The sequence below is a fragment of the Musa acuminata genome, chromosome BXJ1-7 (genome assembly GCF_036884655.1).
Source record: "Musa acuminata AAA Group cultivar baxijiao chromosome BXJ1-7, Cavendish_Baxijiao_AAA, whole genome shotgun sequence".
NCBI lineage: Eukaryota > Viridiplantae > Streptophyta > Magnoliopsida > Zingiberales > Musaceae > Musa > Musa acuminata.
The window spans coordinates 38,810,698-38,838,247 of NC_088333.1; the positions used below are offsets into that span (position 1 = coordinate 38,810,698).

At 36.7% G+C, this 27,550-nt stretch overlaps 1 protein-coding gene across 2 annotated transcripts; it reads left to right on the forward strand.

Moving 5' to 3' along the window:
• The first annotated feature begins 309 nt into the window (after positions 1–309).
• On the forward strand, positions 310–23,621 carry LOC135584678 (cation-chloride cotransporter 1-like). Of its 2 annotated transcripts, none has more exons than XM_065192805.1 (14): positions 310–685; positions 3,308–3,482; positions 4,351–4,500; positions 4,955–5,033; positions 8,054–8,145; positions 10,726–10,840; positions 12,261–12,361; positions 15,433–15,494; positions 17,075–17,326; positions 17,487–17,601; positions 17,908–18,102; positions 19,480–19,880; positions 21,542–21,703; positions 22,425–23,621. In XM_065192805.1, the coding sequence occupies exons 2-14, from the start codon at positions 3,340–3,342 to the stop codon at positions 23,516–23,518; spliced, it is 2,961 nt and encodes a 986-aa protein (XP_065048877.1). In that variant the 5' UTR covers positions 310–685; positions 3,308–3,339; the 3' UTR covers positions 23,519–23,621. The 2 variants fall into 2 exon arrangements, with proteins under 2 accessions (XP_065048877.1, XP_065048878.1); XM_065192806.1 differs by lacking the exon at positions 310–685 and adding an exon at positions 3,140–3,217.
• The last annotated feature ends 3,929 nt before the right edge of the window (positions 23,622–27,550 follow it).

The following is a 27,550-nucleotide window of genomic DNA, read 5'->3' on the forward strand; positions in this document are numbered from 1 at the left end:
GAAAACTCCCAAATTTGACCTATACAAACTATGATGGACGCATCGACCCAAAAATAGTACCATCCGGTGCACAAGATTTCCAACCTCCATAGTGGACGAGGACATCGATTGATATTATACAATCTTAAATCTGAAAATAATTTAACCCCGCAGTGTGACAAACCGAGACGTCGATTCTTGATCATACAAGATGTGAGTCAAGATCCGTCCTCACACGAATTTTAAAGATTGATATAATCGATTAATTTAATTCGGTCGTTAATCGAGTCAAACCATATCGAAAGGTCCTTTCCCGTCCGATTAATCGTCCACCGCCATCTGAATCGGTCCAGACGGGTCCGGTCAGGTTCTTGAGGGAACCGCGTCGGCGTTTCTTTAGGATGCTGCTCTAAGACGCGCATCCGCACACGGGTCTCCGTAAGTCCAATTCCTCTCTCCTCTTCCGGCTCCCGTTCCCGAGTTCCCCCGCCCCCCACCGACTCAGCGAGGGCTCGGTCCTTTCCCGCCGGGACTCCGCCCGATCCTCGCCACGAGGCCGCCGACAAAGAGAGCGGCGGCACTGGGGTTCCCGGGATCTGAATAACGGGGAAGAAGCGGAAGGCGTGCTCGCTAGTGGCGGCGGAGATCCGAGGAGGAATTCCGAGTCAGAGGGAGGGGCGTCGGCGATCTTCTGGTGGTTTCAACAGTGAGTCTTCTTTCTCTTCCCTTTTCTTGGTTTTCTTTTGGTTCTTTCTTCACCGGGAAGAAGAAATGAAGGCGAAGCTTGATACCCATTTTCTTTTCTTTTAATATAAAGAATCTCGTGCCGTCAGATGTCGATCCAGATCCGGACCGGCTGATCTTGTTGAGCTAACCTAAACCCCAAATCCTCCGGGATATCCAATGAAGGACCAACTGTTTAAAGAATATGCAAGAACATGATACTGTCTGAAGAAAGATCTTGCGTCTCACGAAGGAAGTCTAACAATCTTAATTTACGAATGAGGTAGTAAAAATGGAACACCTAGGACATTAAAGGTCTCATAGGTCTAAAGAATAATCACCTAGCTAGGATTTTCTTATTATTATTCCACTAATCAAGATGACACTCATGGTAAGCTACCAAACATGTTTGAACGTTTTATCTGTACATTATGTTATTTATAATGTTTTGTTCCATGCTTTATGGAGCTATTTTATGTAATATTTCCATATTCTTGATTGTTAAGATTTTGGTAGCAGTTTCTAGTTTTAATGACTTAGTACCTACAGTTTATAGCTATTTGTGTATATATTTTTAAAGAACCTCTTGGAAGTCATGGACCATTGTGGGTGATAGGTGGAGGATAATGGTTCTAAACAAGCTGAGTCATAGAATATATGCAATCACGTAAGTATGGCATGCATACTAAATTGCAAATTGAGAATTGAGTAATCTATAAGCTGTAGCTATTCTTTCTCTTGCCTCTTCCTTGGTCAGGTCAAATAGTCAGGAAAGAGCTTGGCCTGACCCATCGAGAAAGTGCAGGTCAGCTCTGCTTGTGAGATAGTATTAGTGTGAGCTCCAAAAGATGTTAATTATAAATAAGAAGATTGAGCTAAATATCCCTTTTCACCTACTGGTATGTCCGAGGGAGATTAAGCCCTCAAAATATAAAACAGCTACCAAGAGAAATGACTGGGCTTGGGGTCGAAAGGCAAAAGCATGATATGGTTGAAAAGTTTATACTGTTACTTTATTTTCTTTATTGTAGTGGTAACTTTTGCTTATTGTCAATGGAAGTATGATTAGGTGCACACTTAATGGGCATTTTTGCTCTGTTGTTTCAATCTAGTTCATTTTTTATTGGACACTAAGGCATTGTCCCTTCTATTGATCACTTATGCCATAACAGACAACAAAACTCTTTGAAATTTAAGTTTTTCAGAGTCTACTTCTGCAACAAACAAATACTTCAATTGTAACTCTCACTGTTTCACAGGAGTCATGTTTAGCCCGATTTAACTTCAGAGCAAGTAGCCCTAGTCTCTGAGAGGCCTTAATGCCTTAGCGTGGGTAGAATGATCGGTAAATTTATTCTATAACATGTTTTGTTGTACTCGTGCTACATATCCTCCGGTACGAGTTGCCCCCACATGTGTGCTATCATGCTCTGGACAGAGTCATGTTGCTAAAAACTATACTAGTACTTACATGGCCAAGACTAAATATGCAACAACTCAGAAGCATGAAGGTGCAATCGGATGCAATTGGTGATTTGAATTAAAAAAGGGCAATCGGACTGTTTAATATCAGTGGGTATGTATTAGTTTGTCTGGTATTTTAAACCATTCTTTCATTGTTTTTGAAAATGTCTTTATTAGCCAAGGTATAGCAAAATCTTAGTTGTCTTACCTGATGCCCACCAAAGAGTGTAGAAAATATTTATATGTCCATGCAAAGCACCTTCTTTTCCAAGTCTTTCTTTTGTTTTTTTTTTTCCGCCAGTAGGATATAACATACGATTTATATCTGTGTAAATTTTTTTTTTTGTCTTTTTTTTAATTTATTTTTTCGGTCTCTAGGAGGACTACCTTATTTGTTTAGAGAACAAGAAAATATATAAAGCGTTTAACGAGTTAGTGAAAATTTAATATTCTAAATTTATTTCATATATCTTTTGTTTTAAATTGACATATTTATCGATTATGTTTTAGCATTTTCCAAATCATGCATTTGGATAATTTGGTTATATCCAAATCATACTTCATTACTCGAGTGACTCAATAGATCGAATAACTCCTCCATGAGGTGGGTAAAAAAAATTCAAAGAAAAGAGCAATTTCAAAATGAAATTCAAAACAAACCTCTGATTTTCCAAGATGAATGTCTTTGCACTATTATTCTATGTTATACACATGCATTCATTTAGGTTAAGAAAATATTATGCTGTAAAGAAAATAGCATGCATATGATTTCACAGATGCATTCCTTTCATATGCTATAGCCTTTTGAAAAGGTGAATAAGGTCAGTATAGGCTTTCATATGCTATAGCCCTCTGATAAGGTGATGCATCAAGATTGAGCCTCAGTGCATCTCATGCCTTTGTTTGCCTCAGGCAGGACTTTGATAATGTAGCTACAATGCACATTCGACAGGTCTCCAATAGGAGCTGCATGTTATCGGGTGGGTGACAGATGGGTGGCATGGGACTGCTGAATTCTTGATTTTGACGTGGTGTTATATTTCACTGCAATGCATGTCTCTTTGTGCTTACTAAAAATAATTACAATTTGTTGCTGATATGAATAGGTTTCAATTATCCTGATTCTGTTGATGTGCCACAGGATTTGATAAACTATCAATAAATTAGTTGACCATGGACAATGGTGAAATCGAGAGTGCAGATGAGGAAATGCCTTCACATGGTGGACGGCAGTACAGGCCGGTGGTTTCCCATGAACAATCCATTGTCCAAATGACTTCCATGGAGTCTGGACCTCCTACTGAGATGCCAAAACAGTGAGTTCCTTATTTGAATTTTTTTTTAAATATTTTTTACATTATTTGAGTCTCTTGTTTCATGTAAGTATTAGTTTTCATGATCTTTTGTTTCGGTTGGTTATGTTTTATTCTTTCTTTTATTTGCTTGAAACTGTAAAAAGAGTTCTATTTTTATCAGTTCTCTACATAATATGGGAACACAGTCTATCAAGGTGCATGTTATTGTGGGAGCAGCAAGAGTTCTGGTCTCCATAGGATAAGGGGCAATGCATGTCAGCTGCATGAATTTTCATAATTTTGAACTTGTCACACTTCTATACTAGAGGAAATATTAGTAATGATGCCTGCATCTCTAAGCTCTCTTGGTTCAGGAATGAACACGTGCCTGTTGCATTTATGCTTAAAGAAGAATTTCATTACTAAGATCAATTTTGGTTGGCATCCATTTAAAAGGATATTATTAAATTTTCGTAAAACTTCAATCTAGAGTTCTATTAGGATTAACACTTGATTGTTGAGGTTTTGCTTGGCTCATAACTTGGCTCGGTCCTCCAATTCCACCAATCAAGTGAATGCAAGTGTGACTTTTACGGTGCTAACAGGGTACTTCTATATGAGTTCTTCTATTTCTTTTATTTGCTATATGGTTCTGTCTGAAATTTCTATTCCTTGTCTCAAATACAGGATTTTCTTACTATTTCAGGTATACTAATATAATTGATTAAATATGGCTTTTAAATTTATATATTGGAATTTTTAAAAGAAAATGTTCTACAATGTATTTACCTTTTCTTTTGCTGTTTATTTTCCTAGCATCACTTATTTTGTTATACTACTTTACTGGCACAAGGCTGACAAAATAACAATTTTTTTATATTTATTGTAGGAAAATTAGGATTCCGTCACAATCAGAGAATGTTCCCAATCCAATGGAGGGACCTTCTAATGGCCATGATGAATTGAATAACTCTCAGAGGGAATCAAAATTGGAATTATTTGGTTTTGATTCTCTTGTTAACAAATTGGGACTCAAAAGGTAAGTGATCATTTTTTCATCTTTAATTCTTTACTTTTTTCATTCAATTTTTAGTTTTTTCTTTCATTTCTTTCATGGCCGGTGAAATTGTGTAATTCATGCTCTTCTTAAACTCATAATGAGATGTGTTTCTTTGGTCTGTTGGTTGAAGTCATATTATAGTCCGATACTTATATTATATATTTGTTGAGGTTTAAGTCACGGAAAAGTCACTATGTTGGCTCTCCCCAGAACCGTACTGGTTATGTGCTCGACAAGTATGTATTGGTTGCTATGACACCAACACAGACTTCAAATAGATACTTAAGTAGTAGTTCAACTCAGTATCTAGATAATATACTATGATACTGGCATACCACGACCCAGTTTGGCCAGTATGGTACAGTTGGTTTAATGTAAAAAGATACAGTCTGGATATCTTTTCTTCAATTTTTAATTAATTGAATCATTACAGTATGACAGGAGAACAGATCCCAACACCCTCAAGTCCAAGGGATGGTGAGGACATTTCCATTACTATTGGGAGCCCAAAGGTACATTTGCTGGGTTTTTGGTTACAGCTACTCTGTATTTGTTTTTGTTTAGTTGAAAAACTTTATCAACTTGCTTGCAGAAGTTACACATGCATGAAATGTTGATAACTTCCTATCACCTCCTCATGCATTTTCCAACTTATACTCTATGCTTTGCCTCATTACCAATATATAGAAATCTGGATCAGCCTTAATAAACATATAGAGTTAATCTTAGAGCATTGATTAGGGTACCCTATATATGGAGTTAAATTCTTCTGTGATGTTATTTCATTGTTATCTTAGTAATTTTTTTTCTCTTACTTCAAATGTAAAACATAAGAATATATAGAGGCAATAATTCAACTACTGTGATGATGTGAATGCAAAAAAACTCTAGTTGTGTGCATGGTTTGCCTTATCGGTCTGTATCGGTGTATCGACCAACCATCGGTCTGGTACATATCAATGTACCGACACATTGTCACGAACGGTCGTTGCGCACCCGCAACAACTTCGTTCAACGAATCGTTCATCGCTGTTGCATGCTTGTACAGAGACATGGCAGCATATTTTACGTTGGTTTTGTGTGTTTTTGTTTAGAAAATGTAAGCAACGACAGTTCGCAGCGCTGCAGTGCAACCGCTCGCCACGCTGGGCCAAACTGCCCCAAAATGGTTTCGTTTTCGCGGGCCACGACTTGTTTTCTGTAGACCGCAATTGCACGTAAAACGTCAGCCATCTTAGCACCCTAGAACCCCCCGGGTGGCACAGGGCTGGTTGGGGCTTCGGTATAGTGTCGGGCGTTGAACAATCTTCATAAGTTCGTACGTTAACTTGACAGAAATTTGCCTTCGCGCTCGATACCCGATGAGCAGTTGTTTGCGGACTTGCAACTGTTCGTTCTACCTTCTAAAGTCCTTGTTTTCTCCTTCCTCTCTTTTCTCTCTTCCACTTAAGGTGCTCGTTGAATTGTTTGTAAAACTTTCCTCTTCGTGGGACGTCGGGATTTGTCTGTCGCTTGTTTTCAAACTAATCAACTTTTTGTTTCGCAGGTCCTTCGGGACTTATACAAGGTTGCAACTAGGCTGACCCTTTGCGGATGCATATGTTACAAGGTCGTCTCATGACTTCGGCAATCCCAATGAAGTCCGAGGAGTTGGCGTAAGGGTGCTTCACGACTTAGGTAACTCTAGCTAAGTCTGTGACTTTGCCGTAAGGGTGCCTCACGACTTAGATAATTCCAGTTAAGTCCGTGACAACACGGTACGGTGGGATGTACCAATAGACTGGTATTTACCACCCATACTAATCCCCTATTCGATCGGTATGTATCGAGCGGTACATTGTGGTATGGTGAACCTTAGTTGTGTGGTCTTTATATTTGTTATAGTAGAAGATCTCTTTTCATAAAATTTCATGTTATTTTCGGTAAGAATACTTGCAATATCCAAGTTGTGATTTAGTTGTCTATTTGGATAAGTTCAGGCTTATCTAGTCAAAAGTTGAATCTAGAGTATAGAATTTCTATTTTCTGGGATAAATCGACTTAATGGCCAAACTATTGTGTTCTAATTTTGTTAACTGGAGAAATTATAAAAAGTAGTAGGACAGTTTGAAGATGATGAAGGTTAACAATGAGTGAAACTGTTATACTCTATAAATGCTGTTGTAAACTGTCTTCAATTTAATTGATTGTTCGAGGCATGGACTGCAGCTTCTCTCGGATCGGTACAAAATGGGTGGTATATACTGGTTCGAGTGTGAACCGTTCTGTGTACTGCCCCTGTTTTGATGGTCTGGTCAATCCAATAAAAAGTAAGAGAAAAAAATATTTCACATGAACACAAGCCTCTTCCCTGGACACACACCTGCAAGCCGCTGCTGTTGCCCGCATTCTGTCATCTGTTGTTGATTTTGGGTATGCTTCATCTTCTCCTTCACCTCCGTTCTCTTTCTCCTTCCTCTTCCTCCGTAACCTCCTCTTCTTCCTTCCTCTTCCTCCACTGTGTTCTCTTCTTCCTTCCTCCTTCCTCCTCTTCCTCCACCGCCATCTATTCCTTCCTTCCACGCCTCCTTTCTCTTTGAGTATTCAGTACGTATTGTTCCCTCGTCAGATCGATACACCTGGTTGGTACGAGACGACGAACCTTGGTTCAAGGAATTAGAGATCCCTGTCAAAATTGCTAGGATAGTCCTGGCTTGGTTGCCAACATCAAGAATATGTGTCCGACCTCTAAGCTTGTGCTTTTGAGTAATTTGTGATCCACTGATTTGTTTATTTTTGTGGGTCAGAGATGATTTCATGAGCCCTTCTTAAAGTCAATCCTGTGCTCCACCTTATTCAGTTCACGTTAACGAGGCATGTAATCTTCAAGGAAAGTTGGTCTTTCTGAATGGCAGAGGATGGTTACCACAGGGATAGCCTAGTAGATTAAATTACTCTTGGCTAGGATAATCATTTACATAACAAAAACTAACTAGGGAAGACAGCTAGTAAATTACTCTCAAACAAAAACTAGAAAAATATTTGTTTTATACAAGAAAGCTGCAAGAATTACAAATGATGGTAAGAAAATAAAATGGTTTACTAACGCAAGACATGGTCAGAAGACTCAGAAGTCAGAACAATGATTGATTTAGAGGTAAGAAAGCTGCTAGGTGCTCTAAATGAGGTGACTTTCTTTAATTATCATAGTGCACCTTGTTTTAATAGAAAATAGGTTGAAGTCTTTCATCATGATGATGGTTATGGGAGGATATTGATACAACCAATTAGTTTCTTTACCTTTACCTAGGCCTTCTTCTTGTGATAGATTTGTCGCAGTTTTTGGATCTTGAGCAAGGAAGCAATAGCAGAAGAATCATCAAAAGCAACAATTTGAAAATTGCGATATATTGAGCATACCACCTTTTTGCATAAGTTTCTGTTGTACAGTTTTATCTCTCATTGCCAAATATTAAGGTGATTGCTTTGACTACAAGTAACATACGATTATACTGTTACTAACATATATTTTGGACTTGATTTTTGTCTGCAGGTTGCTGGCCTTAAGTTGGGAACCTTGATGGGTGTTTTTGTACCTTGTTTGCAGAACATCCTGGGAATCATATACTATATCCGTTTTTCCTGGTGAAGTACAGCACACTTTGACTACTTTTTTTTACCTTATAAAAGCTTCGTCGAAGCAAATGATTACCATATCAATATAAAAAGGATTTCTCGGCTAATGAACCTGTGAATCCAAGTATTGGAGTAATTGTACCTTGCTAATTCAGTAATTATAATTGATTGGAAGCAGTCAAAATTTGGCTAGACTTAGGCAGGCACCGACCATCTCAGCCTAATTCATCCAGATTTATCCTATGGAGGCTGAAAGTCACCAATTCTTACACACACACACACACAAAGAGAGAGAGAGAGAGAGAGAGAGAGAGAGGTGATTTTACAGAAATAATGGGATTTGTATGCTGTAATGTCAGATCTAATCCGACACATATTATAACCAGTGATTTAAAAAAACACTAGGCTCCAAAAGGTGCCATGGTCCCATGGTCCCAAAACGTTCGAGGCGCTAGGCTAGCGAGCAGCGCTTGCCTGAGTGAAGCGAGGCGTTCTGAAATATTAAAATATAAAAATATATAATATAATTAAATATATAATTATTTAAATAAAAATGTGATATTAAATTAAAAATATATTGTTAACGGTATATTACTTAATTTAGAGGGGGAGGAAAAAATATTCTCTAAAATATTAAAATATAAAAATATATAATATAATTAAAAATATAATTATTTAAATTAAAAATATGATATTAAATTAAAAATATACTATTAATAGTATATTACTTAAAGTTGGAAGGGGGAGAAAAAATGTTAACAGTAACAGAGGGAGATAACAGTGGCAACGGAGGATTAGTTTAAGATAGTTGCGGCAGCGCTACGAATGACAGCAGCTGCAGCGGTGGAAGTTATGGACAACAATAGTGGCAGCGAGGGAAGCTGCGGACAGCAGTAGCAACAACGATGGAAGCTGCGGACAGCGGCGAAAGGTACAGACAGCAACAGCGGTAGCGATGGAAACTCCAGATGGCGTCTGCCGGTGGGAGAGGACCGCAGCTCCCACAACAGTGGAAGGAAGCGACAACGAAAGGAAGCTACGGGAACCGTCAGACTCGTTCATTAACAATAGAGGAAGGCTCGATCCGTTGCGTTTGCAGTGAAGGCAACGACAAAAGGCGTCAACAGCGGAGGCAGAAGCAACACTAGGGTTCCTGGTCGCGCGGGCATGAAGCGTGGCTTTTGAGGTAAAAAATTATGAACCGAACCAGCCTTAAACCGGTTCGATTCGCCTAATTAAATCGAGCGCTCGCCTGAAGTGCCCAGCGACTGTGTTTGGGTCAGCGCCCAAGCAGTGCCTCATTGAAGTGCGTCGCCTAGTGCACACACAAGGCACTCGAGCTTAGCCTCGCCTCGCCTCGCCCGAGCGCTTAGGCGAGTCCCGAGCGCCTATTTAAATCACCAATCATAACATCATCGTACAACATATCTTGGCCTTCCTTTGTTTGTGAAAGGAGAAGAAAAAGAGGAGAGAGAAGAGGAGGAGAAAAAGAAAAGGAAGGAGAGTAAAAGAATGTGGAAACAAATATAACAATTATTTTAAAAAAATGTTTAAATATATTTTTGTCAGTATTAAATCATTTAAATTCTTATACTTGAATAACTAAATCTTATATTTTATATATTATAATTTTGGTCCTTTGTTTATGAAGACACACTTTATTGTATGTGTTCCTCTTTCATTAACTTTTATGTTATTATGCGAGATGGATTTTTCATCACTGTTGTTTCTTTTTGGCCATTTTAATTATAGTCATAAGGCTTGTTTAGTCCTCATTCAATGTATCATTTCCAGATTCTTGTTGGAAAGTGCTTCTTAAAATATTAACAAAAATTATAGTAGGACCAAGGGAAAAGTAGATGAATAACATAAATAATGTATTCATCATAGTTTGAAAATATGCATAATTAAGCAAAAAATATGTTCATTGTTCTCATTGTTCGCTGTAAAAGTTTGTAGATTAATTCTAATTATTATAAATTATAGTACATTTTCATATTGCATTACTCAAAGTGATAATTATCCTTCTAATGATTAATTTTTAGTTAAATTATATTACTTTTTTGTAATGATTGTTTGTAATGATATAAATGATTGTATAGGAGACAAAATTGATCTTTAAGGACTTATGCGACCTTGTAAACCCCATCTAAGCACTTCCAATAAGTTATAGGTATGGTTGTATATGTTAATCCTCTCCAGATCTTGCGTTGGCAGAATGTGCAGCAAAATTGGTGAAAGCCTCGTGCCTACATTTGCAGTAATCTGGCCTTGTGCCTACAAGGTGGAGTTGGTTAAAACTTAAAAAGCATCAGCATGGATCACCTACACATCTAGGCAGCTACATGAGACAATATTGAAGAAGTGTCTTTGTAGCAAAGATCAATTTGAACGGATATTCATATTTTTGAGATCCGATCCCTTTACAAACAAATTAAATTGGACCTGTCACTGATCCTGTTGTGTTGTTGACTATGTATTTGTTATCTTTGGTCTTTGTTGATCATTGTCATAATTCTGTCACTCTTCACAATTTCATTCTCTTCATTTTCCTTCAAACTTAGTTATATCTGGTTATTGTTTCTGTAGGATTGTGGGTATGGCTGGCATTGGTGAGTCTCTTTTATTGGTTGCATTCTGTGGGTCTTGCACCTTTCTAACAGGAATATCTTTAAGTGCAATCGCAACAAATGGGGCAATGAAGGTAAACATTATTGTTGGTTATGAATTTTGTTGGTTGAGAACTGTTTAGGTATGTTTCCAAGACATCCATTGTTTTAATTTTGGGATGTAGACCTGTTAAGTTTGGCTGTCACTTATAGAGTTTTCTGATCTGTAGTCTTTTTTTGGAATGGTTGAAAGTAGTGATTGCAAAAGGCGCTCGGGCGCTCGCCTAGGCGCTCGGGCGAGGCGAGGCGAGGCCCGAGCGCCTCGCTAATGTCCCAGGCGGCGCGCTTCAAACAGGCGCCGCCTGGGCGCTCGCCCGAGCCCAGGCGCTGGGCGCTCGCCCGAGCCCAGGCGCTGGGCGCTTCGGGCGAGCGCCTGGGTAAACCGAACCAGAATTTTAGGTCTGGTTCGGTTGTTAGTTGGTTCAATCGAACCAACTAAACCGATATAACCCCAACCCTAACCCTAACCCTAACCCAACACTAACCTGCTGCCGCTGCCGCTCTCGATCCCGATCCCGATCCCGATCCCGATCGCGATCTCGTCGCTCGCTGCCGCTGCTCGCCGCTGTCGCTGCTCGCGCCTCCCGCGAGCCTTCCCGCTGCTCGCGCCTCCCGCGAGCCCTCTCGCTGCTCGCGTCTCCTGCGAGCCTTCCTGCTGCTCGCGCCTCCCTCGAGCCCTCCCGCTGCTCGCGCCTCCCGCGAGCCCTCTCGCCTCCTGCGAGCCCTCCCGCGAGCCTTCCTGCTGCTCGCGCCTCCCGCTGCTCGCGCCTTCCGCTCCCTTTCCCTTTCCCGCTACCGCTGCCGTTGCCGCCGCCGCCGTTGCTGCCACCGCTGCTGCCGCCGCTCGCCGCTGCTTCCTCATTTCTCCATCAGCAGGTTTATATTGTTAATGTGATTATATTTATTAATTATATTATATATTTTTATATTTTTATTTAAAATTTTAAATAATTATATTTATTAATTATATTTTATATTTTTATATTTTAGCGCCTCGCTTCGCTCGGGCGAGCGCCTAGCGCCTCGGGCGTTTTTGGACCTTGGCGCCTTTTGGTGCCTAGCGCTTTTGAAATCACTGGACTTGAAACTACCAGTTGGGAAAGCTGCTAACAATATGCTTGTAACCATAACCACTACTTTGGATGCTTCTAGTGAATATTCTTTTCTAGCTATTACAAATTATTAATTAAGTCAGACCAAGTCTTCGCAGTTGATCATGGTTGAGAACTGACAAATTAATCTGGCCTTCATAACTTGCCAGACCATGAAAGTCAACCTAAACATCAAACAGAATATGCTATAATGCCTTGGATACTGAGTTACATTTTTTATGGGCTTAACTGTGCTGAATTTATAAGTAGTTAATGTGGTGATCTAAGGAACTCTTGTTACTAGCTTTCCAGCATATCAGCTCAGTTATGGATTAGACTATATTCTCATACTTTGTACATTCAGGGTGGAGGGCCATATTATCTCATTGGTCGTGCTCTGGGTCCAGAAGTTGGAGTTAGTATCGGGTTATGCTTCTTCCTTGGTAATGCAGTTGCTGGTGCTATGTAAGTCTGCCTTTTGTCAATTTTTTTATATTACTGTGCTGGTCTTCTGTTTGCATATTCTGATCTGTCTGTTAACTCATTTCTTAGATTAAACATCTGAATGGCATCTTTAATTATGCTCCTTTTTGCAAGAGAGCTGTTGCTTTTTTTTGTGTGGGTTTCAACATAATCCACATTGCAAATACTAAGATTTAGAGGCAATCATTACGGTGTTCATGCTGATCAATTTTTTCAAATCCTTCTGATGGAGAACCAAGGTATATAAAGGATTTTAGAGGGGTTTGTTCTAGGCAAAGAAATTAACAAAATGTCGTCAATTTTCTGACATAGAAACTTTAAGAGTTGCGTAGAAAAATGAAGAGTCTTTTGGTCTTTCTAGGTGTTAACCTTGAGACTCTACTATACTCTTTTTTTTCTTCTCAGCTGTGATAAGTTGTTTTAAAGCTGTTTAGGTCTCTTAGAAGTTATATTTTGTGTTTTTAAAGGTATACAAGTTCCCTATGAGGTTACTCTTGAGAATCATTGTCTACATAAACTGTATAAAGGTTCCTAAACTCTATAAATAGTGGAGCTTGTCAAATGGATGAAACACTTCATATTTGAATAAAAAAGAATTGCATCTTTATTCTTCTATCATTTCTCTCCTCTATAATCACTAATCTCACTCCTCTCTCTCTCTCTCTCTATTTCTCTACCGTGTTATACATCACCTCCTCTATAATATGCCATATTTGTTTAAGAAATCAATTCCTTTTTGAATAATGTTAGCATTGTTCATTCTAGTTTCTTTATGAAAATAGGGACATCTTTGGAAAGCCAAACAAAAACTTGTTGTTTGATTATTTTGGCCTAGGTTACTTAGAAATGAAATTATAAAAAAATTGTTTTCCATTCATCTTGGCTTTTTCAAGGTCAATATAATTTTGAAATCCTATTCTCCCCTTAGATGAGCTTAAGCTGCAAAATTTTGATGAAAAACCTGCATGTATATTGTTATATTTACCTAGTTAGGAACTTGATGTCATTTGCTAGATGTGATATCTAATGGATTCCCTTTCATTATTTTGCTTAAATTTAAAATTATGTTTTCTTGATTTCAATTTGTACTGTAACAAATGCTAATAAGATAATTTGACTTGATTGAAATACTTGAAATGGATATTAACCCTAAGCTCTTAAATGCGCATTAAGGGGAAATGGATCAGGTGAAGTTACACTGAATTTTGTTTACTAATTTACATAATATATTGAATTCTGCCTTGTTTGGATGTCCAGATGAACTGAAGCTGGAAAATTTTAGTCCTTTTCTTAAATGCTTTTTTTTTTCACTTTTTTGTGTTAACTGCTATCAGATGATTTTACTCTAGTTATATGGCACTATCTCTGTAAGAGCATCACTGTCAAATATCAATTTCTAATGAGCACTTTCCAAGTCACCACAGTATTATATGAATTCTAATCAGGTTTTTTCACGCATTCATTCTTTTGGGCATGCTGACATTTACATTCTGCTTGCACTTTGTTCATACTTCTAGCCAACCGGGTGTATCGGTCACTGCATGGACCAGTACATACAGATCAGTACCAAAGTATATATGTCGGTGCGTCTGTATGTACTGGTTTTTTTTAAAAATGACCAGAATCTCAGAAAACTCTTTTTTAGGGGTTTTCCCTCCTAATTTATTGGTATATAAATTACATATAGGTAAGAATAAATTGTATCTAAGCCTTAAATGCATAAAAAAACTTATGTTATAAGGAGGAAAATTGAAATTTTCTTTTCAACTAAGAACATTAATCACTAATCTAATCTAGAGCTTGATTATCACTACTAGCTGATTAGGAACTTTAGTCACAAGTGACTGTGAGATAGTGAGTGAATGTAAGTGAGTGAGAAAGGGGGAGGAGGGGATTTAAAGCTCCAAAAAGATGCCCCAACGTTCAGTTTGACTGTTAGGGCCAGATTTGACCCAATACACCACCCAAACTGACCGATACCAGCCAATTTTCTGTGTATTGTCTGAAACGGGCAGGTCTGTGTACTGGTCAGCTGGCAGACAGACATGTACCGCTCGTTTCAGGCTGTACATCAAACCTTGCTTCTAGCCATATACAATGACCAAGATGAGTACAATCATTGTCTCATGACTTTCTATGTGTTTATTGGACAATCATATATATATACACACACGTATGTTTTATATTTAATGCAGATTAAGATTCTAACAATATGTTATCTATTGTTGTAGCTAGCAGCATTGTTCTGCTTAAAATATAGTGGATTACTATTTGTACTTATTAAATTACATCTAGATTGACAACGACACTACTTTTCAAGAACTTAGTAGTTTACATATTAGTATACATTGAAACACTTAGGTTATGGATGCAGATAAAGATTTTAACAATGTTTTATCTGTTTTCACAGCTAGCAGCATTAATTTTGCTTGTAACAAATGTGTGTGTGTGTAGCCAGGAGAAGCAATCTTATTGTGGTGCCAAAGCTTACTCTCAACATGAAATCAATAAATGAAACATAAATTAGATGGCCAATTAGTGCCAAAATGAAAAAAGTTCTTAACTGGGGCATATATCAAGAAGAGATCAAAAGAGTCCACATAAAATAAGAGAAAGGTACTTCAAGAAAATAAGGAAGGATTCATGCCTCAATGAATCATAATAGGACAAACAGGATGGTACGTAATAGAAAAATATAATATCGCTGATTATTTGGACTTTGACATGCATGAGTATGATAACAACAGAAGAATGGTTGTCTTGGTGACAAGCTGGAGGTAGCAACTGCTGCACTTTTAAGATGAGGGAAGAACACTAGGAAATGTTCAAAGAATATGAACTACATGCTCTATGAATAGAGAGGAGCTGATTCCATTTAAGTGGTGCCATGAGAACGGTTAAGCCATATATCTCTTTCTTTTTATTCATGTGTATTTAAAGTATACATCTTACCTCTCAGATTTGGACATTGGATGCAAGTTGTCTTACCTCTGTGCCAATTTGGTAGCCGATTATCAGAAATTTAGTTGTTATTAACACTTTAATTGTTTCAGGTATGTCTTGGGAGCTGTTGAAACCTTCTTAGATGCTGTGCCAAGTGCTGGCTTCTTCACAGGTGAGCTACTTGGATGGTTGTGCCATGTACTGTACCGATCAAAACTCAGATCTGTATGGTACCGGTCCATAGCAGTGAACCAAGTGTTTGAAGTACATAATTGGTTTGGAAAAAAACTTAAAATATGACTGAAAAAAAAAGAAAGAAACTGCTCGGAATAGATCCTGTACCACCCTATAGCAACCCTGTAATGGGTGTACCATTTGGTTTGGACTGGTCCATGTACTGGCAAATTTATTGGACCAGGAAATACAACTTGTACCAATGACAATTGGACTTATTTGCATTGAGAAAAGAAAAACTTAGATTTAGAAACATCTCAAGATTTTGGTGTTGGAAAATTTTGGTAGTCTGGGGATCTAGTTTTTGTAGAGCAAACCATGAGATTGGACATGCCAGATGACCGGTGAGGTGCTACTGGCAGTTATACAGGATAATGGCAGATCACCGATAAGTTTGTCATGAAGAATTCGTAGGATAATGGCAGTTCTATGTCAACATGAAATATGTATAGATTAGCAAGGAAAAGGTTATAACATCTGCGTCATGTGTTGTTGTTTTTTTTTTTTTGAGGCTTGATTTTTTAATTTTAAATAATACTCTTATCTTATAGTTTTATTAGCATGCATGAATCACCTTTGCATTCAATCTGCTTTCGAACTCTGAACTCACCTAAAGGAACATGCAATGTCGTACATCAAAAGTCAAAGAATTGTATACTATTTAAATGTTTTTTTACCCAAAAAACAGTTGTATGGTCTTGGATAGTTAATCATGTTGTCAGCGGACTATAAGTGGAGGTATGAGATAGTAAAGACCATCAAGCATTACACCTTTAAGGGTATTATTCATTCCTTTTATAACATCACACATCTGGAACATTGCTGGTGTGGTAGTGCATGAAGGGTACTCTGTTTTATTGTGCTGCACTATATTGTTTCGGCCATGTGCTTGATGACATGCCAAGGCACAATAGCGGAGACCAATTTGCAATTTGAATGTGATATGCACACTGATAATATCCATTTTCCATGAATTCTGATGTTTGGCAGTTCAAATCAGAGTAGTAAGAAACTCGTAAGTTATGAAACACCACCTAACAGATGATCGGTCGAGCAAACTTTAAGTTGATGATCACTATGTAGTCACGATATTCAAATCTTAGCCATCTCGGTTTCATCAGGGTGAATCCTTTGATAAATGCCACATGAGCTGTGAGGAATAAAAGATGAAAATATTCCTTGTACAGATGTTATACAATGTACATTTATCACTGATATGATAAAATGTTCACCACTCTAGAGGAAACAACAGTGGGAGTTTGCAAAGGGGCAGTGACGTTGTTGAGATTCATGACATTTCTCTTACTGTGTTAGCAATGATGTTAATTTTTCCATTAAAACGATCTTTAAAAATATTTGTTTGCAAACTTTAATTGCTGCAATTTAGGTGCAATGTTGTATTCAGGATTTATTTTCTTTTTAATGCATTGTACAGCTTTCATGAATGTTCATTCACTTTATTATTGCTTATCAGCAAATCCATGTTAAATGGTATTCCTTGGCGTGTTTTCTTTTCAGATTCTGTAATACTTGTCACCAATAGCACAGCAACTAATGGTACAATATCTGAAGTAACAACAATTGTATATACTCCAAGCTTGCATGACTTGCAAGTCTATGGAGTTATTGTGACTATTCTTCTCTGCTTTATCGTATTTGGCGGTGTCAAGATTATAAACAGGGTAGCTCCAGCTTTCTTAATACCTGTCCTGTTTTCACTTTTCTGCATATTCATTGGGGTATTTTCAGCTCCAAGGAGTAATGCTTCAAGTAAGATCCCTTTATTAAATACCTTTTTTATATGATTTTATATTCCTAATTTAAGGTTCAGTCTTTCTGGTCTTCACTTTCCATGAAGTGGTATACCTGAACTTTAATTATTTTGTGGCATCTCATTCATATGTTGCTCCCTTTTTGGAGTCTGCCACAGGTGGCATAACGGGGTTGAGATCACAAACATTCAAAGATAATTGGAGTTCTGCTTATCAGCGTACTACAAATGCTGGAATACCTGATGCAGAAGGACCTATATATTGGAATTTTAAGTAAGCCTTGACTGCATATGTGTGTGTGTGTTATTATTCACTTAGTATCAGTGCAATTGATGACCTTCGATAAAATTGGAACTATCTGCAAGTCAAAACATTTGGGTTACATTTTATTCAATTTTGAAACAGAAAATATTACATTTGCTAGTTGATTGTGTTTGATTTGGGAAAATGTAATAGTAACAACAGGTGTTGACATATGCCTTGGAATGAGCCAAGACACATTCCTGCAGCTTGATATATATAGTTTATTGTTTTAACTTTGTTCTTATATCCATTCTGAAATTTTCTATCCTTCCGTAGTGCACTGGTGGGTCTATTCTTTCCAGCTGTAACAGGAATCATGGCTGGTTCAAACCGATCTGCATCATTAAAGGATACACAACGTTCTATACCTCTTGGAACACTAGCTGCAACACTTACCACCTCTTTTTTGTATTTGATATCAGTATTACTATTTGGAGCTTTGGCCACCAGAGAAGAGTTACTGACAAACCGGTACCCACATTATTTTCTCTCTATCTTTTCATTCCTTTGAGTGATCATAATTTACACACTGGCTATAAATTTCTGTGAATTGTGCTTCTTTGTCCAACTTTTCTCTGATCTGAATGTGTACTGTACTTTGGCACCACCACCAAATCATGCTGCTGCTTCTTTATGATTATCTGGTGCCTCCACCAATTAGGATTGCAGCAATAGCTTACACAGAATGCCAGAAAGATGGCTTGGTCATATGTTTTGTTAGTAGATAGGTCTGACATAAATCAGCATGATACACCTTACCGTAGACTGATGTTTGCTGTTAGGAGCAGCAGAAGTTATTGAATGATGTGTTGAACGGACAGTTGGAAGAAATTATCATTCTACTGAACATTGAGGAACTAGCGAAGTAGAGAAATAGACAAAACAAGAGAAATACTTAAACCTTGTAAAAGAAAAAATATATGATTAACTTAATCATCAATTTAATAATCAGTTTTCCCCCAAGGATCTTGATCCCAATTGAGTTAGGATGTTTTAATAGGCAAAACATATGGTAGAAGTTTCTCTTAAGAGAAATACATTAAGAACTCTCAAAACTCGAGTCTTAACAACTTAATAAAATCCTATTGATTCTCGATAAATTAGATTCTTAATCATTAATACAACTCGAAGCAAGGCATGCACACCTTCTAAAGCAAGGATTGTTCTGGTTGTTCGCATTTAATCATAGAACACCCTGTATCTATCGTATGGGAGACTTGTTTGAATGAAACTTATATTTTAATTGATTTTTAATGCATACCAACTTGAAGTAATGATTTTGGCCAGAATGGTATGGTAAATTGAAGTTTCATTTTTGTTCAGTGTTTAATTCAACACTCCTCTCTCTCTCTCTCTCTCTCTCTCTCTCTCTCTTTATTACTGTTTCTCTTGGAACTCCTCTATCATTTCCTTTACTCCATTAAACCCATCATTTCTCAGAGGTGTAAACCATGTTTGCAACTTATTTACATCAACATCCATCCCCAAGATTCACTTCTATTTGTCAGTAGACAAGTCATTTTGTCAATGATTCTATAAATGTATCCTTGCATTACTTTTTTTCCTATACATGCTTCATATAGTTCGTTGAGCTTTTAAGGTTAGAATTTGTGGAATCCTTTCAAGTTTCAACAAACAATTTCAGAAGGTTCTTTCTGCGTATGTTTGGTGCAATCTTTTGACAAAAACATTTGCATAAACTAACAGAAAACTGTTTCCAGATATAAGCAACAGTTGATTTCTTGTCCATTGGCTCTGACTTTTGATCTTTTGGCAGCATCTACTTTTGAAGTTACTTGCTATGTTGTATTTCTTTGTTTGAGTTCATGATTTAGAACTTCTGTGCAGGCTTCTGACTGCTGAGGTTGCTTGGCCTCTTCCAGCAATTATATATCTTGGAATTGTTCTCTCCACTTTAGGTGCAGCATTACAGACTTTGACAGGTGCACCACGCTTGCTTGCAGCCATAGCAAATGATGACATTCTCCCTGTTCTTAATTATTTCAAGGTCACAGAAGGCGGGGAACCTCATTTGGCAACTCTCTTTACTGCCTTTATTTGTATTGTCTGTGTCGTGATTGGGAACCTTGACCTAATCACACCCACTATAACTATGTTCTTCCTTCTATGTTATGCGGGAGTTAATTTATCTTGCTTCCTTCTTGATCTTCTCGATGCTCCTAGCTGGCGCCCTAGATGGAATTTTCACCATTGGATGCTCTCGCTTCTTGGTGCATTAATTTGCATTGGTATGTTGCCATCACCACTGCATTTTATATCATATATTTCATAAAGCTAGCTAGATATTGAAGTGTGTCCAAATTATAAATATGTATAAGTCATGCCAACCATACCAAAATGGAAGTATCTATGCTAGACTAAGGTGTAGCATACAGGCAAAAGTAAGCAAATCTAGGGCCAGTTCTTAAGCTGGTTCGCAGAACAATTAGGAAAAGAATATGTGGATATGACAGGAGAAAAATGTGGGAAATTCTGGATATTTGATATAAATTATTATTATTTGTTGGACCTTTGTTATGCTGATAATTATGTCATTTATATGATAGCAATTGGTTTTTCTTTTGGTTGTGTTATAAACTGATGTTTCAGGTACAGGCACATTATTGATTCCGTTTTGTCAGAACAGGAGATGCTAGGCATGGTAGAATTAAAATTAACGAGAAACCTTTATTTAGAGATTTCAAGCGTGTGTATGTGTTACACAAAATTGGTGTCATGATTTACCAATACACCTCCTGACAGCATTTGTCATAAGTGTTTCTATTATCAACTCACTGTTAAATATATACTACTTTTTGCCAGTATCCATGGTCTGGTAGATATTAAGGACTTAGCCACTGGAATCCTTGCTCAGATATATCTAATGTATTATTTTCACTAAAACCACCACTTATTTTGTTCTGCACCTAGATTATTGATCAATCTTTTAAAAAGGCTGCTTCGGATTAGATGGCTGTATTATAACCATATATTGAAATCATTTGTTAATTTAGTAACAATAAGTCTAGTTACCTAGATATCACTTCATTTTCTTAATCTATGAGTTGGTACGTAGTTCTTAGAATATCAATTGTAAGATGTCATTGAGAAGCTTTCTTTAATACTGTTGGACATTCATTTTTAGAAAATAACTTGTAATTAGTTTATTTTTCTCTTGTAATTTTTCTCTTGTTAAGAACTTTACATCTTATTTATTTTGACAACTCTTTATTTTGTTAAGAATATTACAATCCAGTTGGGCATTTGTGTACCAACTTATTAAATATGGAAGCAGCAAGTATAAATATAACTTACATTTAAATAGCCTACAGTGTAGGTTTCATTTTCCTTGGATAGTGAATATTTAAATATTTTCTATTATTATTTGACAATTGACATTGATGGATGTATCACTCAATTATTTCTTTGTATTCCAAATGATGAAGGAAATTGTACTTGCCTTGTGGACAATTTTCTGATGCCCATAGACTTCATTACGCTTTTGTTTATCAGGTTGTAAGCAGTTGTGCAAAAGATCATTATGCCATACAAGGACTTGCTAGACAAGAGATGAAAATTTTCTTAGTCACATTAATGATCTGATATCAATGGTTAAAACATTAACGATGGCATAATGCCAGAATTTGTATGGGCCTGCTAAAGGTGGAACAGTATAACTAATATCTTGAGCTAGCTCGAGGCATGGCTAAGAGCATTCAGTAAGGCATGTCTAGATTCCTAAGCTGTATTTTTCTTCATGTAGTACTTTTTTTTTTTTTGGGATATTTACAAAATAAATATATAAGATGCTGAATCTTAACAGTTGAAAATCAGAGCTGTAGAACTTGAATGGAGTAGTGTTTTTGTCCACTAAATTGCTATGTATCTAAGATATTTTTTATCCATGCAGTGATCATGTTCCTCATCTCCTGGTCATTCACTGTGGTGTCTCTGGCCCTTGCTAGCCTCATATACTACTATGTGAGCATAAAAGGGAAGGCTGGAGATTGGGGAGATGGTTTCAAGAGTGCCTATTTTCAGCTAGCTCTCCGCAGTCTTCGGTCATTAGGAGGTATGCCTATATGTTATGCCACTCTTTTGATGATTTGAAGAAATATAATGTTTGTCGATGATTGCTCGGTACACCATGGAACTGTATTATTTAGTAACAACAATATGTGAGACAAAGTACAGTATGCAATGATGCACCATAACATTAGCCTTTAGACTCAAATTCTGCATACAGGATGTGTCGAATTACAAAATAAATCTAATCTTTAGATTGAACACACACACTTCACAAACATGTCCTGACAAAAAAGAACATGTTTTAAAATTTTCGATATTACTATGATAGATGTCGATGCATGTCATGAGGCACCTCAAATGATCCTTCGAGAACTTGTAGTAATTAATGTGAGGATCAACCAAGAAACACTCCCCTCTTCCAGTCTTCCTATCCTGTGCTGTGTCGGTTTCACTATTGCTTCTTAGCTAACATTCCCTATTTCATTTTCTGATGTTTTCTACATATATACATATATCATAACATTTCTCTGCTTAGTGACGTATGCTATTGGGTAACTCAAAATATTAAATTTTGCCTTTAACTTGCCAGTCTTATCCCTGATTATCTCTAGGTTTTAAGCTGCCATATTGGCAACTATTTACACTCTGTGCACATATAAGAACTGTCAAGTGTTCACTGATTACCGTGGAAGAATTTGGTTATGAATCTGGTTTGGATGTCTTATATCTCATGATGAACTTATTATATCTATCCCGTCTTGCAGCAAATCAGGTTCACCCTAAAAATTGGTACCCTATTCCTCTCATCTTCTGCCGACCATGGGGAAAGCTGCCAGAAAATGTTCCTTGTCATCCAAAGCTTGCAGATTTTGCCAATTGCATGAAAAAGAAAGGACGTGGGATGTCGATCTTTGTTTCAATTATCGATGGCGACTATCATGAATTGGCTGAGGATGCCAAGACAGCTTGCCGTCAGTTGAGCACTTACATAGACTACAAACGCTGTGAAGGGGTAGCTGAGATAGTAGTTGCTCCCACGATGTCTGATGGCTTCCGTGGCATTGTACAGACCATGGGACTAGGCAACCTTAAGCCTAATATTGTAGTCATGCGATACCCTGAGATTTGGCGGCGCGAAAACCTCACCCAGATTCCATCTACCTTTGTCAGCATTATTAATGATTGCATTATCGCAAACAAGGCTGTTGTGATCGTCAAGGGCCTTGATGAATGGCCCGGTGAATATCAGAGACAATTCGGGACAATTGACCTCTATTGGATTGTGAGGGATGGGGGCCTTATGCTTCTCCTATCTCAGCTACTTCTAACAAAAGAGAGTTTCGAAAGCTGCAAGATTCAGGTCTTCTGCATTGCTGAAGAGGACACAGAGGCTGAAGAGCTGAAGGCTGATGTCAAGAAGTTCCTCTATGACCTGCGCATGCAGGCTGAGGTGATTGTTATAACGATGAAGTCATGGGAGTCACACATTGACACTGGGGTTCAACAACAGGATGATTCGGTGGAGGCATTCACCGGTGCACAACGCCGAATTGCTTCCTACCTTGCTGACATGAAGGAGACGGCCAGAAAAGAAGGGATGCCCCTGATGGCCGACGGAAAGCAGGTGGTGGTCAACGAGCAACAGGTCGATAAGTTCCTTTACACCACCCTGAAGTTGAACTCAACTATACTCAGATACTCGAGGATGGCAGCGGTTGTTCTCGTCAGCCTCCCACCACCACCTCTGAACCACCCTGCCTACTTCTACATGGAGTACATGGATCTGTTGGTTGAGAACGTGCCGAGGATGTTGATAGTTAGGGGATACAGGAGGGATGTCTTGACCCTGTTCACATAATTGAACCCATCTCTACTGGTGACGCGACTTTGTTGTAATTGACTTTTTGGCTCCGGTTGGCTTTTGTTTAATTATCACACCCCATAGACATTCAGTTCATTCATTCATTGGAACCCCACCCTCTTTGGACTGCAGTCTCGATGTTAGTCCTCACTATTCTAAGAGGGCGTTGTGTACTACTATTGTTTGAAGGTGTTGTTTTGGTGATAGAATTGTCCATATGACAAATAAAAGTCCTAGGACGGAGTGATCACCAACAGACCAAAGCCAAATTTTGCAGCAAGTCATGAGCCTGACAACGAGAGCTCCAGGGCTGAAGGTGGTCAGAGTTATCGAGTTCTGCATGTTTCATCAAAGGTTGTCGTCCACTCTTCCAATACTGATGCATGAGATGGTGATGACCTAAGAGCTGGACCTCCCGTTTTATTCACAGATGATGCAGATTGTAATGCGTTCGTTTTATTGGATCCTTGTTAAGTGGAGAAGGCTATCTGTCCGATACTGAATCCAGCCGGAAAGGTTTCTTTTTCTTACTGATGCCATCACCAAAATGTGTTTGGATACGGTTTATGTAGAGGTAACAAGCATCCTGCCTTCCGTTGGATTCGAGCTGCGATAGTATTCGCCAAGCTGATGTGCTGCAGTTCATGAGGAAGATGCTCATCGAGTCAACGTGTTGAAAGCATATCATACATTGGGAAAGCTTAGCTTCTCGGATTCATAGCCACCGACCTGATTCAGCTGTTCCGATGGTAATCTACTCCCTCTTTCCTAGTATTGAATTAAAATTATTTATGTAGTATCCATTTTTCATTTGACTTGGATCTTTCTTATCTTGCATTCAGATTTTATTCACACGTCGAAGTCATGCGTCGACAAAGCCTTGGAGTTTGCTACCCAAGAACTCTCATCGAGTTTGCTACCGATATCCCAAAGAAGCTACCTTACCCAACATGTCAGCCTTGGATTGGGATGAATTGATATGGTTTCCCACGTCACCTCCTCTTTGACAACAGGCCGCGATTGCTAATAGTATTTGGTTTGGCTCATTAAGGGAAGGATGGTGCACCCTACCCTACCCCACCCTACCCTACTCCGAGCACGGATGACATTGCAAGTCTCATCCGACGCCACGGTGAGCGAAACCTGTGGACATCGTTTGCCACATCTCCGTCCCCATCGCCACCTCGGTGACCTGTGAGCTTCAGTTTCGCTGTCTAAGATTACCTTACCTTCCGGTGTTTGGATCTGCAGGTGATGACGTTCAGCGCTCATTCGCTGCATTTCCATGCACGTAAAAGTCGCTTTCTCCCCTCTCTTTGCATGACCCTTTTCTACGCGTTGTGCGGATTCTATGTTTTTATACTTTATATATATATATTATACTTTTTTTTAATCTTTTTAAATTTACTATCCACCCAATTGATTCATCGATTCAATCAATGTTTTGATAACTAATCTGATTCTGATAATTAGTGAACTTAATAATTTTTTATAAAAAAATAAGCTTAATAATAATAATAGTAATAATAATAATAATAATAATAATAATAATAATAGTTTCAAAAGATAAATATAATTAATAAAATCGATTCTGAACACTATAGCAAGAAATAATCAAAAATAAATAATTTTACAAAAGGTGTCGATTTCAAAATAATTCTCGAGTCATTCGTTTCACATGCATCAAAACACGTGGAAATAGAGTATAGTGTCTGTCCAAAGCAACCATCATCTTTGCATAAGTCAAGAAATGGCATCCTTCACAACCTACGGTTCATAATAATATTCTAATATATTTTTTTTTTTTTCCTGTACTCTTTCTTTTCTTACTTAAATAATCAAGAGACCAAAAGGAGAGATAACACTAAGTGACATCTTCTTTTCCAATTATTTATTACCTTTGAAAAGTTTCTTTATTTTCGCTCTATGTTTATTAAACTATGTTGATGCACATTTGATGATGATTCCAATTTGTTTTAAACACAACAACATCATGCTATTGATCATATGAAATGATGGTCTTCTTTATTTCTTATAAAGGTTGGTTAGATAGAGGGTGGGTTTGGGAATGAATTTTGTTTTGTTTTTTTAACTGCACGGTAAAATATAAATATATTTTTAAACACAATCCGATTCTATCACGTAATTATTTGATTTGACCTTTCGCTACCTATTATTATGCATTACAAGCACGATTTTATTTTGATTTTGGTATCAGAATCGAACGAGCCTTTTGAGTTATTGATCCAACCGATAGGTCAACTAGTCAAATTGCATGGTTAATTAAAAATATTTTTTTTAATATCTTAAATAATTTATTATATATATTATAAAAATCTAAAATCTAAAATAAAATATGATTAAAAATAATAATAACTTTATATTTTTTTTATATATAATTATACCTTTTTACTTTTTTTTTAAATTTACATCGGTTCGATCAATGAATTGATTCTGATTATTAGTGAACTGAGTAATAAAAAAAATTAAGCCTAAAAACAATAATTCCAAAAGATATATTTAATTAGTAAAATCGATTATGATAACTAAAGTTTTCAAAGAATCATAGGGAGCTAAATCGATTATGAATATATCAGCTAGTCTAATTGATAAAGATTTTAATCATTTATCATGACATCTTATCTCGAATCTTACTTTCGTCACTTACTTTTCTTTAAAAGAAAAAAAAAAAAAAAAGCCTAGAGTCATTTGTTTCACATGCTCAACATGAAGAATTAGAATATATTGTGCAATGCATAAGTCCAAAAAAAAAAGGGGGGGGTTTGATAAGCATCCATAATAATATTCTAATTGGACTTTCTTAACAGCTAATATTCTCTTCGTTTTTATCCTTTTTTTTAGTAATGAACCTCCAAATTTCATATTTTTATTTTTTTATACTCTTTCTTTTCTTACATAAATCCAGTGAAAAAAAAAAGTCAGTCCATTATCACCGAAAAGAAGAGATAACACTTAAAATGAAATCTTCTTTTCCAATTAAAGATTTTCCTTGAAAATTTACTTTGATTTTTATTTTTTCACTCTGTGTTTATTAAATTATGTTAATGCACATACGATTGATTATTCGAAGTCTATATATTTTCACACACAACAACAATATGGTATTGATCATATGAAATGATAGTCTTCTTTATTTCTTATAAAGGTTGATTAGATAGAAGATGGGATTGGGAATATCTTTTTCCTTATGGTCATATTAAAAATAACTATTGCATAACTATTTATTTGATTTGACGTTCTCTATCTAATTTTCATAAATAGTTATTGGTGAACCCATACATCAACTACTCAAATTGCATGTAATATAATATAATATATATTATAAAAATAAAAAATATGTATAAAAATGATTAAAATAATAATAATATCAGCCAATATTATAAATACTCTTAATTTTTCTCTAACGTCAACCCTAATTTCATGATTGATGTAAATCCCATTTTAAATAAATAATAAAAAGGTTAAAGTTAAAGATACTTAGGTAATCTTTTGTTATAATACAAAATCAGATTCATGCATATAATTATCCAAAAATCAATCGGGTCAATTGGCATTCTAATTTTTTTAACATATCCTATCTAATAATTAAATTAGATCGATTTGGTTCTATTGAGGATGCGCTTAGAAATATAAATATTTGAAATATCTATTGAGGACCTAATACACAATTTAAATATAAATAGATATTTGATAATTTTTTAAAATTATATTTTAATATATATGTTATATTAGAAATGCTTAAATGTTGATGCTATAATTTAGAATTTCAACATTTGTTAGATGTTAATATAATTTTTTTAATTTTAATAATATTTTATGATTAAAATTATAATATCACTAAAATGGTTAGGTGGGAAACCAATATGATTTATATTTTTATAAAATAAAATTTTATTTAGTTATTTATATAATTATATATTTTTAATTATTATGCTCTATTTATGACTATATTATTTAAACATAAAATATGGATTCACTTTTGAATAAATATTTGAAAATATTATAAGA